The 13177-nt window shown below is 35.1% G+C and overlaps 1 protein-coding gene across 7 annotated transcripts in view; it reads left to right on the top strand.

The window, feature by feature from the left end:
* Positions 1-11994, top strand: part of SPECC1L (sperm antigen with calponin homology and coiled-coil domains 1 like) — a 73085-nt gene extending 61091 nt beyond the window's left edge. For all 7 annotated transcript variants that reach the window (XM_033001433.2, XM_042805233.1, XM_033001431.2 and 4 more), the window contains 3 exons: positions 1104-1220; positions 2141-2200; positions 4383-11994. In XM_033001433.2, the coding sequence (XP_032857324.1) occupies positions 1104-1220; positions 2141-2200; positions 4383-4472 (267 nt within the window). In that variant the 3' untranslated portion in view covers positions 4473-11994. The remainder of the gene's footprint in view (positions 1-1103; positions 1221-2140; positions 2201-4382) is intronic.
* Positions 11995-13177: the final 1183 nt, after the last annotated feature.

The following is a 13177-nucleotide window of genomic DNA, read 5'->3' as shown; positions in this document are numbered from 1 at the left end:
AAATTGCTGTCAGGTGGAAGGTTGAATTGTGTGATTGTGTTTCTGCAATTCTGTGACTGGAGGTTCAAGTTCCTGCTACATTAAAATTTTCAAAACTAAGTAGGGGAGCTGGCTAGCTTCTGCTTAAGCCCAGTTAAGTGAGTTAGATATTAAAGCATATTTATATTTCTCCTTAAAGGTCTAAAAGATAAACTGTGACTACTTGTTATTGGTGGTTTCTGAATTAAAGTTTAAACTGACTGCTATCCACTTAGCCTCTTTACCATTGTTTGACTGTCAACAGCCAAGTATATAGTATTTTAAAAGGTCACCGAAGTATCTTGTTCATAACTCCTTTGGACTGGGATGACTTTTTTTACAATAATCTCAGGAGATGCATTTACCAGTGCCACTGGGTTTCCTACTGGAACTAAAAGATCAAGAGTGCAAGACTGCAGTTTTCAGTTTCACCCCCAAAGATAATGATTCCCTGCCACTGCCAGTGTCAAATCTGTTGGAACATCTTTATTTCCAAATTAAACTTAATTTTTGTTTGTGATCTTGTTCATGTAAGTTTCTGTGTAGAAACGGTTTGTTTAGAAGAGAAAATATTTGTCCTCATAAGTTAAAAATTTTGTCTGGATATTGATGCAGTAGAAGCAGAAAAGTAAAACCTTACATTAACAGAGATATTAACATGTTTTCTGTTTTGGGGATTTGGGCTTACATGTCTAACTTGTTTGCTTTTCTGTCTTGGTGTGTATGCTCTTACCCTGTCTAGCACAACATTTATCACCTTTTAAAACACATCTTGCACTTTTTTTGGGGGGGGGGTGAGGGGTGAGGTGGGGGGTGTGGAATTAATATTACGTGGAATTAAGATAACTGATTTTCTTATCACTAAATTTTTTTATTGTCCTCAGTAGTAGCACTTTTTGGTTTCTTACCACAGAACTTTAGTATTAGGCTGTTCACTTTCTCTGCTGGTTTCTTCAAAGGTGTTAAAAAAACCAAACAAACAAAAAAAAAAAATCACAAAACCACACACAAGTATTGGTGGATTGGTAGAACCAATACTTGTTAGATTATGATTTTAATATTGTTTATATTTTTTTCCTTTAAAGAATATCGACATAACAAACTTCAGCAGTAGCTGGAATGATGGCTTAGCTTTCTGTGCAGTCCTCCATACTTACCTCCCAGCCCATATTCCCTATCAAGAACTAAACAGCCAGGACAAGGTAAGACATTCAAAATCCTATTCCTGGGACTGCAAGACTATATAAATAATATGAGTTAAAAAAGAAGAATGAAAAAATTTGGGTTCTAAAAAAGCCAGTATTACTAGGAATCGTAATTAAACACTTCAAACTACCTTGCTGCTATTCTTATTATAACCTTTTAATATTATGAGATAATTGGATTAAGCGGAACTTTGGAACAGATATAAGGAAAACAAAATAACAGAAGTTCATAAAATTATGTCTGGGGCATTTTATTTAACCCAAACAGCTGGGATGTATATTCAGTTTGGTTTTTGGAAGCAAGAAGTGTTTAAGCTTAAAGATTTTAAATCCATCAAATTTGTATCTTGATATATTCTGTTTATCTCTTTCAATATCACAAGGATGTTTCATCCTAGTTTCTTACACTGATAAGTGACTCCTCTCAAGTGATAAGTATCAAATAGAGGTAAACTAGAAGATGTCAAGACTGCAGAGTGGTCTGTATGTATTCTGGTGTGCTACAGTTAATACTTGTGTGTTATCTGGAGCTGTATTATTAATGCTGATACATCCTAAATAAATATAATACTATTTCATTAACACATGTAATGATTTTTTCATTATGCTTTTCAAAGAATAATCTGTTCTTTAGCATTTTATAACTCAGTCATTCTTCAGTGACAATGATTTCTCAGCATTATCTTCTGAATTGAGGAATGAATAAAAATTTTCAATATTTTCTTGGATTTTTTCAAAATTTTCTTGGATTATATTAGGACATGCTCATTTCTATGGTTCTTTTTAAATTATTATAGTGAAGTTATAGACTCCATTTTATGCAAAAACAGCAGCATCACTGTGAACGTACTTAGTACCACTTTTATGTTTGAAGTAGTATTTCCTTAGTTTCTAATGTGTTTTTATATCTCATGCAGAGAAGAAATTTCACTTTGGCTTTTCAGGCAGCTGAAAGTGTTGGCATTAAATCTACTCTGGTAAGTTTTATGTGTATGCTGAATAAATTATGACCCATTTATAAAAATTTAAATTATTCTATTTTGTACTTTGGAAATATTTTGATTCTTTTTACTTAAAAATAGCAGCAGATATGCTCAGCTAGAGGTTATTGCCCCTGTGTCATACTTGACTAAAAAATATAAAAGATACTCCCTACCTCAGTGGCTTTGTTTAATAAACCCACTGTGGTCAACAGCTTAAGCTTACATGTTTTTTGCATTAAATAGTGACTGAGATACAGACCTGTAGAACAGCAGCTGTAACAAAGGCAACAGCATGATAGCCTATAGCAGATAAACGCTTAAGCTATAAAAGAAACATTCACCGAAACGCATCCTTCAATACCATAAGAAATAATAATAAAGGCAATGGATTTATTTGAGAATAATTTGAGAAATAGTTATGTAATACAATCTTTAAGAATTCATTAGTTCTTTCCTGTCTCTGACTTACTTTCAAATTATTTGGGTTTTTTGGAATTCTGGAGGTACAAATCAAGTGATGTAATTTGTTCTTTTGTTCAGTGTAATGTGAGAGTCAAAATTTACTAACGTTTAGACTTAATTTGTCATAATCATAAATAATTGGGGGGGTTTCAATTGTTTATAATAAGCTTTCTTATACAAATTCTAGCTTAAAAGATTTAGTTTTCAATAGTATAGTATTTATTAGAAAAGGAAGGTTTCTGAAGGTATGGAATTGGGAGTATCCTGAGCCCATGTGAATAATCAGAAAAATTCACTTAAAATTGCCAGTATCAGAAATGATACTTCAGTGATACATTTGTAACCTAAATTCTAACAAAGTTGGCATAGTTAGCAACTAATAATACAACAAAGTCAGATATTTTTGAAAGTAACACTTTTCTTGATCCTTATCAGCACTTTTACTCTCCAGCATTGTATTTGCTGACAATGGAAGTGCAACTGTTGGGATTTCATACTTTGACTGTCAGTGATTTGAAACATGGAATTTTCTTACTAAGTGCTGATGTAAGAACTAGATTGTGGAGAATAACTGCAGTAATTCTTAGGTAATTCAGCTTTAGTCTAAATAGTTCCTGTCTGTCCTTTCTTTATGTAATACTCTAAATAGATACTCTAAAAAGGCAAATTAAATGGAATTAAATCTTCTAAAGGCAAACTGTATCCATCTTGAAGATTTACTATCTATTTACATACCTATGTACACATTGTGTACCATGTATATATTTGTGGATTTTTATCCTTGTCCATGTTACCTTGTCCACATCCATAGGTGGAGGGTGAAAAAGGGTGAGAAAACTACCCTATGTAAATAGGAGTGGTAATGTAAGGAGAACTTATTTGATCCCTGAATAAGAAGGTGTTCACCTACTTCCATGTGGAAAATGAAAAAAAAATTGCTTTCTCTTTTTTGAGTTCTGGAGGCTCCTGGACCCAAGGCTTACAGAATAGACCCTTACAGTAAACAAAAAATATTAAACTACATCATTCTGTTCTCCTCTGTACATGTGCTGAAAAGGGTAGGTCAGGCTTTGTTTACCCTGCTTATTCACTGACAATCTGGTATACTGTTACTATGAAACACATGTGAATCTGCCTATCAGTTAGACATGAACTGATCACTTTGGCTTCTTGGATATACCCAAATTTGGTAGTAAAGTAAACTTCCCTCTTCCTTGCCTGTTTACTCAAAAATACGTATAAACTACTCTAAACTTCAGGAGTCTCCTGTAAAATGAGATTCAGTTATTTATTGATGCTTGACTCTTACCCTGATATGAATGTTGAACTTCAGCTTCAATTAACATCTGGGCTTTGATTCTGTGACTCAGTTCCTAGGTAGATTGCATTGACTTGCAACGGTGGTATAGGGGTATGTGAACACTGAAGTCTTGACTACTTTACTAATCGTATTAAGTGAGGGACAACTCAAACATGCACAGCATTAGACATCTTGATCTTAAGTCAACAAAATAACCGTCTACAGATATGCTATTCATAGCTGTTTACGTTTTGTAAGTAATACAAAGATATATGGAATCAAGAGCTTTCTTCGTCAGTGCTTTAAACTGTGGAAGCTTTATAGGTTTACCACTCCCCAGAATTTGGAAAAACACTACCACATTACTCACAAGGTTATCATTCCTGATTTTGCCCGATCTGTTTTCTGTGACAGGACATCAATGAAATGGTGCGAACTGAGCGTCCAGACTGGCAGAATGTCATGCTGTATGTTACAGCAATTTACAAATACTTTGAAACCTGAAATCATAATAATTCAGCAGAATCCTGGGATAGAACCAACATGAGCTACCAGATGGAAATCTTGCTGAAATGCTAATCCCCATTTCACTGAAAACTGGCAACATTTGAGTCCCCTCAAACTTCAGTGACACTATCCTGGATCGCCTCAGATTGCTTCAGCTACTAAGCCTGGAAACAACTGTTTAAAAGCAAGAACTTGTTGACACAGTGCTTGGAATAAAACAAGTCATTAAGCTATTCAGATTAATTATGTAGCCTAAAGAGCCTGGACTAATGTGCTGCCATTTCCAGCCAGGCTTCCTGAAGCTTTCTTTTCTATGAGTGTGTGATGAATGGATCCTCTAGCATATAGGAGACTGAATGTACAGATAAAGCTTTAAGAAGGAAAAGGATAACATGGCATCATATTACTGAACTTTCTGTAGCACCCTGATACCACAGAGTCTGAATATTCTACTCACAGCATACAGCACCCTGATATACTAGAGTTCTTAATGGCAATTTAGTTACTGCCTTTACAGCTATTTTCCCATCTTTAAAATGTGCACAATATTCTAGGAAAACAAGCTTTTATTCCATAATGACAAATTGAGTGGAAAAGTGCTCTCAATACCTCGAAAAATTTGGCACAGAAGAACTCTTCATTTTAAAGCTTCATTATCAGCCTACCTCTGTCACAGTGATGTGGCTTCCAACTTTATCTTACAGATTGTAAAGACTAGCACATACAGCTCCTGGTTTTCAGGGTATGCTATACTTCAAGGAATCTGTCCGAACTCCCTGTGCTTCCATTATAACAGAAATGAATCAATAATCAACCCCTGTTTGGCTTGTTCTTTCCTCTCTTCCTTCTTTGCCTGTATAGCACATACAGCTTCCCCAGGCTTTACAGCAATACAAGCATACATCATGGATTTCTGTGGTAGAATTTTGGAACTGGGATAGCATTTCCTCTGCAGAGAAGATATTTTCAATACGATGTAATAATGTAGTAGTTTGTCTCAAAATCCAGCTTTGCCATGTTTTCTGTGTGTTTTTCATTGATCTTGCACATCCTCATCTGACTGACAGAAGGTGAGGCGTTCTCTGACAAGAACTGTGGAGGAACTGATGTAATGTGTATACACCCAGTAGTCTCGAATATTGCGTGGAAATGACTCACTGTCACAAGGAAGGAATTGAGAAACTTTAGTCTGCTCAGCTTCTATTGTCCTAAAATGTACCTGAATTCTTGTAACAGCTCTTGGTCAAAAGAGTTCAAGTAAGTGCCTTAGCGATCATTGAATTGATACATCCTGGCACTTGTGCAGAATGTTAATGGCTCAGAACAATCTCATATATCCATTTGTCATAAGCTGTTTGTTGTAATCTTGTTTGTCACATCAAGGGAAGACTTCACTCTGTCATTGCTTCTGCCTCTTTTTTTTCTGAATACTTATCAGCAGTTAAGCCACAGTTGAACATCTCACATTAATATTAAGCAGAAGTCTACTTAGAAGTGAGTTCTGTAACAACTGCTATTTATAAGCACATGCTCTTTGAACACAGTAACCCTGTTATAAAGAAAATGAATCTGCCATTCCTATGGTGCTCTTATGACTGTTAAGGACAGTTTGAATGTCATAAATGTTAACCCAGTGAATGCAACCGTGCTTGGCATCTGTGAAACTTCATCATGGTATAAAAGCACAGATTTAACTCAAAATTATTGCCAAATCCAAAAACCTATCATCTGGAAAACATAGCCCATGTTGAAGAGTAATAATTCAGCATACCTGTAGCAGCTAGCATTGTATAAAAATATACTCTTACATTGATATGTGCCTATGAGAATTACAAAATTTTGCAAAATAACTACTTAATCCATGCTGAGAGCCTTTGGAGAAGTTTTCAGAGCAGCAGTGTCTCACACATTCTTACAGTTCTTTATAATCCTGAAAGTAGCTAGATACCCTCAGATTATTAACTGGTGCATTTGAAGAGCCAACGTGATCTAAAGACAGTTGTTGCAAGAGAGGTTTCAAGTGAAAAATCTTCCTTAACAGATTTTAATAAAAATCTGAAATACAATTTCCTCTCTTGTATATTCCTTCAGAAATTTTTGTTTCCTTAATTTCTTCAAACAAATTTCAATAATAGTCGTAGTGGAAATACATATTATTGCTGTCTCACATTCCATCTCCTACTAAATTCCAGGTTTTTCCAATTTCTGCTTAAAATAACCTAGTCATCCTCTGAATAGACACCCTTACCTATGATTGTCTTATTGCCTTAGATTTTAAGAAAATACTTTTCTAATGAAAAGAATAGTATTTGTTGGTCTAAATTCACTCATGACCTGTTTTGGTACAGTAATTTGAACTTTAAGAAGTTTAAGCTGATTTTTTTTTCTGTCCATTGGTCAACCTCGTTTACTGGGAATGTTGTATTAGTCCTTAACTAAAATAACACTAATGATATAACCATTCGAAAAAGAGGAAATCCCATTTTCGAGATGCTTTCTGTTAAAAAGATGAGCTGCTTGTCTTCATAGAGGGAGAAGGAAAAGTTATTAGTAATTATAAAAATGATCTTGTTTTGAACTTCAGAGCTCTGCAAACTTCTTGGCGTGATCTGCCTGATAAACCTCTGCTGTGTTCATATCTGTAAAGGAATATTGTGCATCATGAAGATTTTTTTTTTTATATATAATGATATATCTGAGCATTTACATATAAGATGCTCCACAGCTGGAAGTAATAAAGCAATGGAAGATCTAAACCAAACATAATGCCCTGCTGCACTCTACAGCATGTTTTTTCTGAATGTTCAAACCACATTTAATTTTTCAAGAGGAAGAATAGCTGTAGCTCTTCTGGACATGAATGATACTGTTCTGTTTGGTTCCTACTCATAGTTAATCCTGAAACAGCCTGGGTTTTTTTGTACATATGAAGTGCAAGTTTATGCTGAGTTACTTTTCTTTTTAATCCAGAAAGTATTTGTGAATGTACTAAAAAAAGGAAAATATTTTATCATCAATTTATATTACTGCATTTTAATATGTGCCTTGCAAATGCCTGTGCTGTAGTATATCAGGGTTACTTATTGCCAGCTGTAGTAGTGGGGTGGGCAACAAAATGGAGCTGTCAAACATACTAATGCAGATACAGCTACATCATCCTCTGGATCCTATTTACTGAAACACTTCCATAGGTTAGACAGGTCAGTTCAGAGCCAGATAAGTGCTCAGTTTGGCTAGTTGTCATCCTGATGCGAGATCATTAGCAATGAACTGAAAGAACAGTTGTGAGGTTTTCTTTAGCAAAAGTGAAGGGATGGGAGGGAAAATTTAATTTTTGTTATTCAGGAAAATTATGTCAGAGAGGTTTTGACATGGAGTATCTAACAACAGAACTGATGTGACTTCAGAATGGATTACACTTGATTTGGTTTTCGGCTGGTTTTGTTTGATCCAGTTTGATTTGGTTGTCTTCTATATTTAAATAGAAACACTAATTTATTATCTCTGATGTGAATATCTGTCCGTCACAAAGACCTCTGAAAAACTGTGAGTGAAATTTTCCCTTTTAAAATTTTATTTGTGGATAGGTTCTCCAGAAGATAGTATTTAATTACAGCATATTCTGACTTAAAAGTAATTTTTTGTCTCTTTTGCATAAAATATATTCAAGTTACATGTAGCATTTCTGGTATTTTTTTTATCTTCAATTTTGTAAAATATTTTCACTGTGTTTTTCTGTAAAGTCTGATATCATGCTTTAGGGGCCCCTTAATTTGCCAGACCTAAATGAACTCAGTTTTAATGTATTGGTATAAACTTATATTAATATCACTTGCAGCAGTCATACTCTGGTTTTACATGCATAAGGAGAAATAAATGTGGCTCTTGCTGTAATAATGCAGTACAGTGGTTTAAACTGCTGAGGATCTACCTTAAGAATTTTGTAGCTGTGACAAAAAATTCTCATTGACATCTCATTTCTGTTAATGATCTCCATGTTAAGTTTTTATCTTTTTTTTCAGTTCCCTGGTTCAACACTTCAGACATTTGGATTCTGTTCCATCACTAAAAATTACATGTACTGAGTTCTCTCTATTTCTGTACAGTTTTGGACCAGGGTGCAAATTTGAAACAAGATTATTTGGAAGTTGGAGATATGGAGAACTTCTGGGTGGTTTTCTTACTTTCTGTGTTCTACTTGCAACTTGTTTGGGAACGCTGTCTGGTTTTCAGGTGATATGTGACAATATCTTCCAAAGCTGCCCCCTCTGAATGTCTGGCGTGAAGCTATGCATAGGCTAAAGTTAAGCCTTTAAAACTGTGCTCATGTGACTCATAGTGACTTTACTTCTTATTTGCCTCTTGCAACTAATACAATCACAGCTTAACTGCAGGCTGCATCAAACAGGAGCTATTAAGGAGCAGAATTCTTCTGGGAAGGAATCCAGTTGTACACTTTTACACTATTTTTTGCCTATTGTGAGTAAGACTCTTGCTGAGGTAGCCTAAGAAAGAGGATTTTAAAATAGTAGTGTTCATGTACAGATTGATTTAACTGTATAGTTTTTTGTGGTCCTTCCCTTGACTTGGTAAATATTTATTTCTGGTTTATTTTTATGTTCTGCCAAGCTCTATTTCTGCAGTTCCTTTCTTAAAGCTAGTGTTAGTGTATGAATACTCAGTAATATTAACCAGTTTGAGAAATTATTTGGTGAGAAGAGGTATTAAAGTGTAGTTGTCATCCACAAGCGCTGGACATGCCACTGAGCTTTCCCAAGTTAGCTTGTGTTGATTGACAAAACATATTAGAGCTGTGTAACTCTCCCACAACTTCCTTATCTCCTGTATAGCCAACATCACCCCAGGATCTCCAATCAGGTGTTCTTGCCCCCAAATTATCATCCATTTAGATGAGTTAAGGGTCCATACACATCTCTTAATGTATTTAATTGTCTCTATTTAGAAAGGTTTCGCTAATAGTGTTTCTGCTTTCAAAGAAGAGTGGCTGGCTGGATTTTAAATTATGATCTGATTTGCTGAAGATTCCCAATCCTTCATTCATCTAAGTTTCTTTTTGTTGTTGTTGTTGTATTCCCTGATTTTGGTATCAGTGTTGTAGTACACTTTGTAGTTGTCAAAGCCAAGATGTTAAGCATCTGGAATATGTAGCAAGTAAGGTTTTGATGATGCTAAATAACTTAAAAGATCAAGGTTTGTACAGTTCTGATTTCTGTTAGAGTGTTGATATGAGTGTCGTCTTTTCTTATGTATTTGCTCTTGCCAGTTTTTGGCATGCAATACCCTTGAACTCCGTTTGACCAGGCCACTGTCCTAGCCTCCTTAAATTAATTAACTCTGCCATAATAGAATTATTTCCACACACTGAAACTTCAGTAAAACCTATGAATACCGGATGACTTCCTTCCAACTGAAATTAGCTTTTACTTGGAATTTTCCCTACCTTTAGGCCACTGTCTGCCACAGAATTGCACATGGAGTTCCCATCAATTCCAGCAGGACTTGTGGATGCAAAATGGTAGGGTAAACTTGAGGCAGAATGTTATGGCAACCTGATGCAATTAAGCTGGTTTCATTTTAATCCCCTATTTTCAGGGGGTTTCAGTTTAGCCAAAATCACTTACTCAGAGCTGAAATTTGGCATGTTTGTTTTCCGCTGGGAAATATGCTTCTGTTTAATAATATTTTTATGCGATTGTATTTATGGAAATGGAAAGAAAAATGTCATGAAGCTAGTTTTGTTGCACTTTTCTAATGCTTTTCTATTTTGCATAGAGTTCTAGAATATGAACAAGTTGTTTGGGGAAGTCAAGGCTTAAAACCTACTCTGCCCCCAGCACAGCAATGTATTACGTGCATTTTCATTCTAGTGATATATGTATTATTTTAATTGCATGTAACTAGTGTATTTATATGGTAATTAGGAAGCCCAGTGGACATTTCCTGCTGCAGAGGAGCCATTGGCAGTCCTGGTTCCACAGTTCATGAACTGACCTGTTTTGACAGTAGACTGCATTTGCAATAATGGAATAGTCAATTTTTGTTTCTGAACTCTGTTTCAGCAAATAGAAGGAGGCTCCTTTTTTTTTTTTTTTTTTGTTCCATTGTTGAAATTTCTCTGGAGGCTTTTACTGGTTTCCAATTATTGCATATGTTTAATTAGGATGATTACTTGGAAATCAGTTCAGTAAGGAGGGCACAAGTACACATAACATACTCAAGTAATTAATCCTTGTAACTTACAACATTTCAGTTTGTTAGAAACTTTTGTTTTTACGTGTATTGTAAGGTCAATTTCTCTATTTTTAAGTAGCACTTTTATACGTATCTGAAGGGGGTTTTTTGAACTGAAATATTTTTTCTGTGTGTTATCGAATGGGAAGAAAGTATAACACTACTAAACAAAGCATAGACTAATTAGCCTCCAAACTGTAAAATCACTTTAGGTCAGTAACGATCAAGAGTTGTTCCATGTATATGAAATACATCAGTGATCCCATTTAATATTGGATAACTCTCTAGACCAAAGTCAGAAGGGCATTAATTGGTACCCTCCAACTCTTGGATGAGGGTACTTTCAGTTCAGGCATGGGGCAGAATTGACAGAACAGTGTGATGAACTTTGGACTTCATGAAATAACAGAATTTTATTGAGGTCTTAGTCTAACTTCACAGCACTGTATTGGATAAGGACTAACCTTGTTTGAGATGACACTGTAGCCAGTAATATTTTCTAAATAGCTATTTTAAAGCTCATTTTCTGTGGCCTTTAAAGATGATGTAAAAAACAGTGATTCTTGAAAACTCTTCTCATCCATCCAGCTTTTCTGATTTGTATTGTTTTATACTCCCTTGAAACACAACCGTTAGACTGACCCAACAGTACATGTGTGGGTTTAGTAATTCTTGATCTAGACAACAAGCACTTTTCTTTCTTCCAGAACCCTTTCAAATGGTTTACACACACACGTTGACATATATGGACATCTTACATATATAGAGAGGTTTTGCATAAATGTATATATGCACATATATATACACACACATATACATACATGTGTGTATACATATATGTACATCTGCAGGTTCTTAACAAAACTAAGCATTTTTCAAGTAGTGGTTGCGTCTTGAATACTTAGGGTGGTGTATGAGTGTATATATTTAAAAGGTAAGGACGAAAAATTTTGTTTGCTTCTGGTTAGAGCTGAGAAATACAGGGTTGAGGAAAATTTGGAAGTATGATCAAATTTTATTTCACCGTTTCTGGTTTGAAAGGCACAAGCTGTTAATCGTCGGAACTTAAAAGGTCGGCAAGTGTATTTTAAGCTAAACCTTTTGGAGGACCAATATGCTTTTAGTTTGCAAGGACCACTAAAGATCTGGGCATTTACTTTCTCCATAATGTATTCTGTATGAGTATTTAGTATGTATGCCTTCAATTTGCCAATGTTGCCATGTTTTCTTCTTAATTATTCATGAAATAAAGATTGCAAATAGAAAAGTGTGTGTTTATGTTTTCTTGGGTGAAGCTGCTACAAAAGGGAATATTTTAATGCTGTTTCTGGCACAGTGTTTTTTCAGGAGTAAATGTTACAGGAAGTAGTTTGCAGAGGTTTATATGCTATGGATGAGAATTGCATGTGAGTGATTTGCATGCATATAACCTTACGATTTTTTTGAAGTCACGTTGCTTTTGGTATACCAGCATACTTCACGATATCTACCCCCAAAAGGGCTTTAAATGGTAAGATGGTGAATACCCTGGATAAGAGGTACATATTTAAAGCCTCTGCTTAGCCTGTATTGTCTTAGTCTTGAATGTGAGTGACAGAGAAGGGAATTACAAAAATATATTCAATTTAGGCAACTTCTGTAATACACTGCAGGATTAGAATTATTTAGAATGTTACTTAACCTAACCTAAGGCAATGCATGTGTGTGTGCTCGCTCGCTCCCTCTCTCTTTAAAGGAATTGGGCTGGAGAGGGATTGGGGACTTAATCTCTAGAACTGTTCGGAGTATTTAAAGCAGATGCCTAAAAATAAAACTTCCAGGTGAAAATAAAGACTAGAACACCTTAAATTTGATTTGGTCTCAATCATCCAGGATGATAACTGTTTTCAAATGCTGGTTTAGAGCTTTAATTTCAAGTGCTCTGGAATAAATTGGATCCAGAGGTTTGGATTGAACTATTTATTACAAATATTGTTTTTAAACACACTGACTAATATAGGTATTTTAATTCTACCTATTTCTTATATATTTTTTTGAGATTGTGTGGTGTTTTCTGACTGTTCAGCAATCCAGAAAAGTCTTTGTCTTAGTATTGTTATTCTGCAAGAAAAAGTCTCACTTCTCCTTTCTTGAGGTGAAATATTCTACCTGAATTTGAGTAGCTTAAGAAAACTCTTCTTAGTTCTCAAAATGGATTTATATCTTGTCTTTAAGCATGATTCTTCAGTTCTCATACTTCTTTTAAAAAATAAATGTTTTGAAAGTGTGGTGTAGTAAACTCCTGTCAGAAAATAGATGTTTTTCTTTTCTGTAGCAAGTGCATGACAGCATTGTAGAAGTGACTTGTACACCTGCAATTGGCAATCTGAAGGTCAAGACAGAAGCAGCAAGCCAGACACAGGCCAGGCCTGAGGTATGCTAAAACAGTAGTGGCCATACAATTTGTAGAA

The sequence above is a fragment of the Tyto alba genome, unplaced genomic scaffold (assembly GCF_018691265.1).
Source record: "Tyto alba isolate M040663 unplaced genomic scaffold, T.alba_DEE_v4.0 Super-Scaffold_44, whole genome shotgun sequence".
NCBI classification, from domain to species: domain Eukaryota; kingdom Metazoa; phylum Chordata; class Aves; order Strigiformes; family Tytonidae; genus Tyto; species Tyto alba.
The sequence above is the reverse complement of the archived record's forward strand: the minus strand, read 5'-3'. Positions and strand labels throughout refer to the sequence as shown.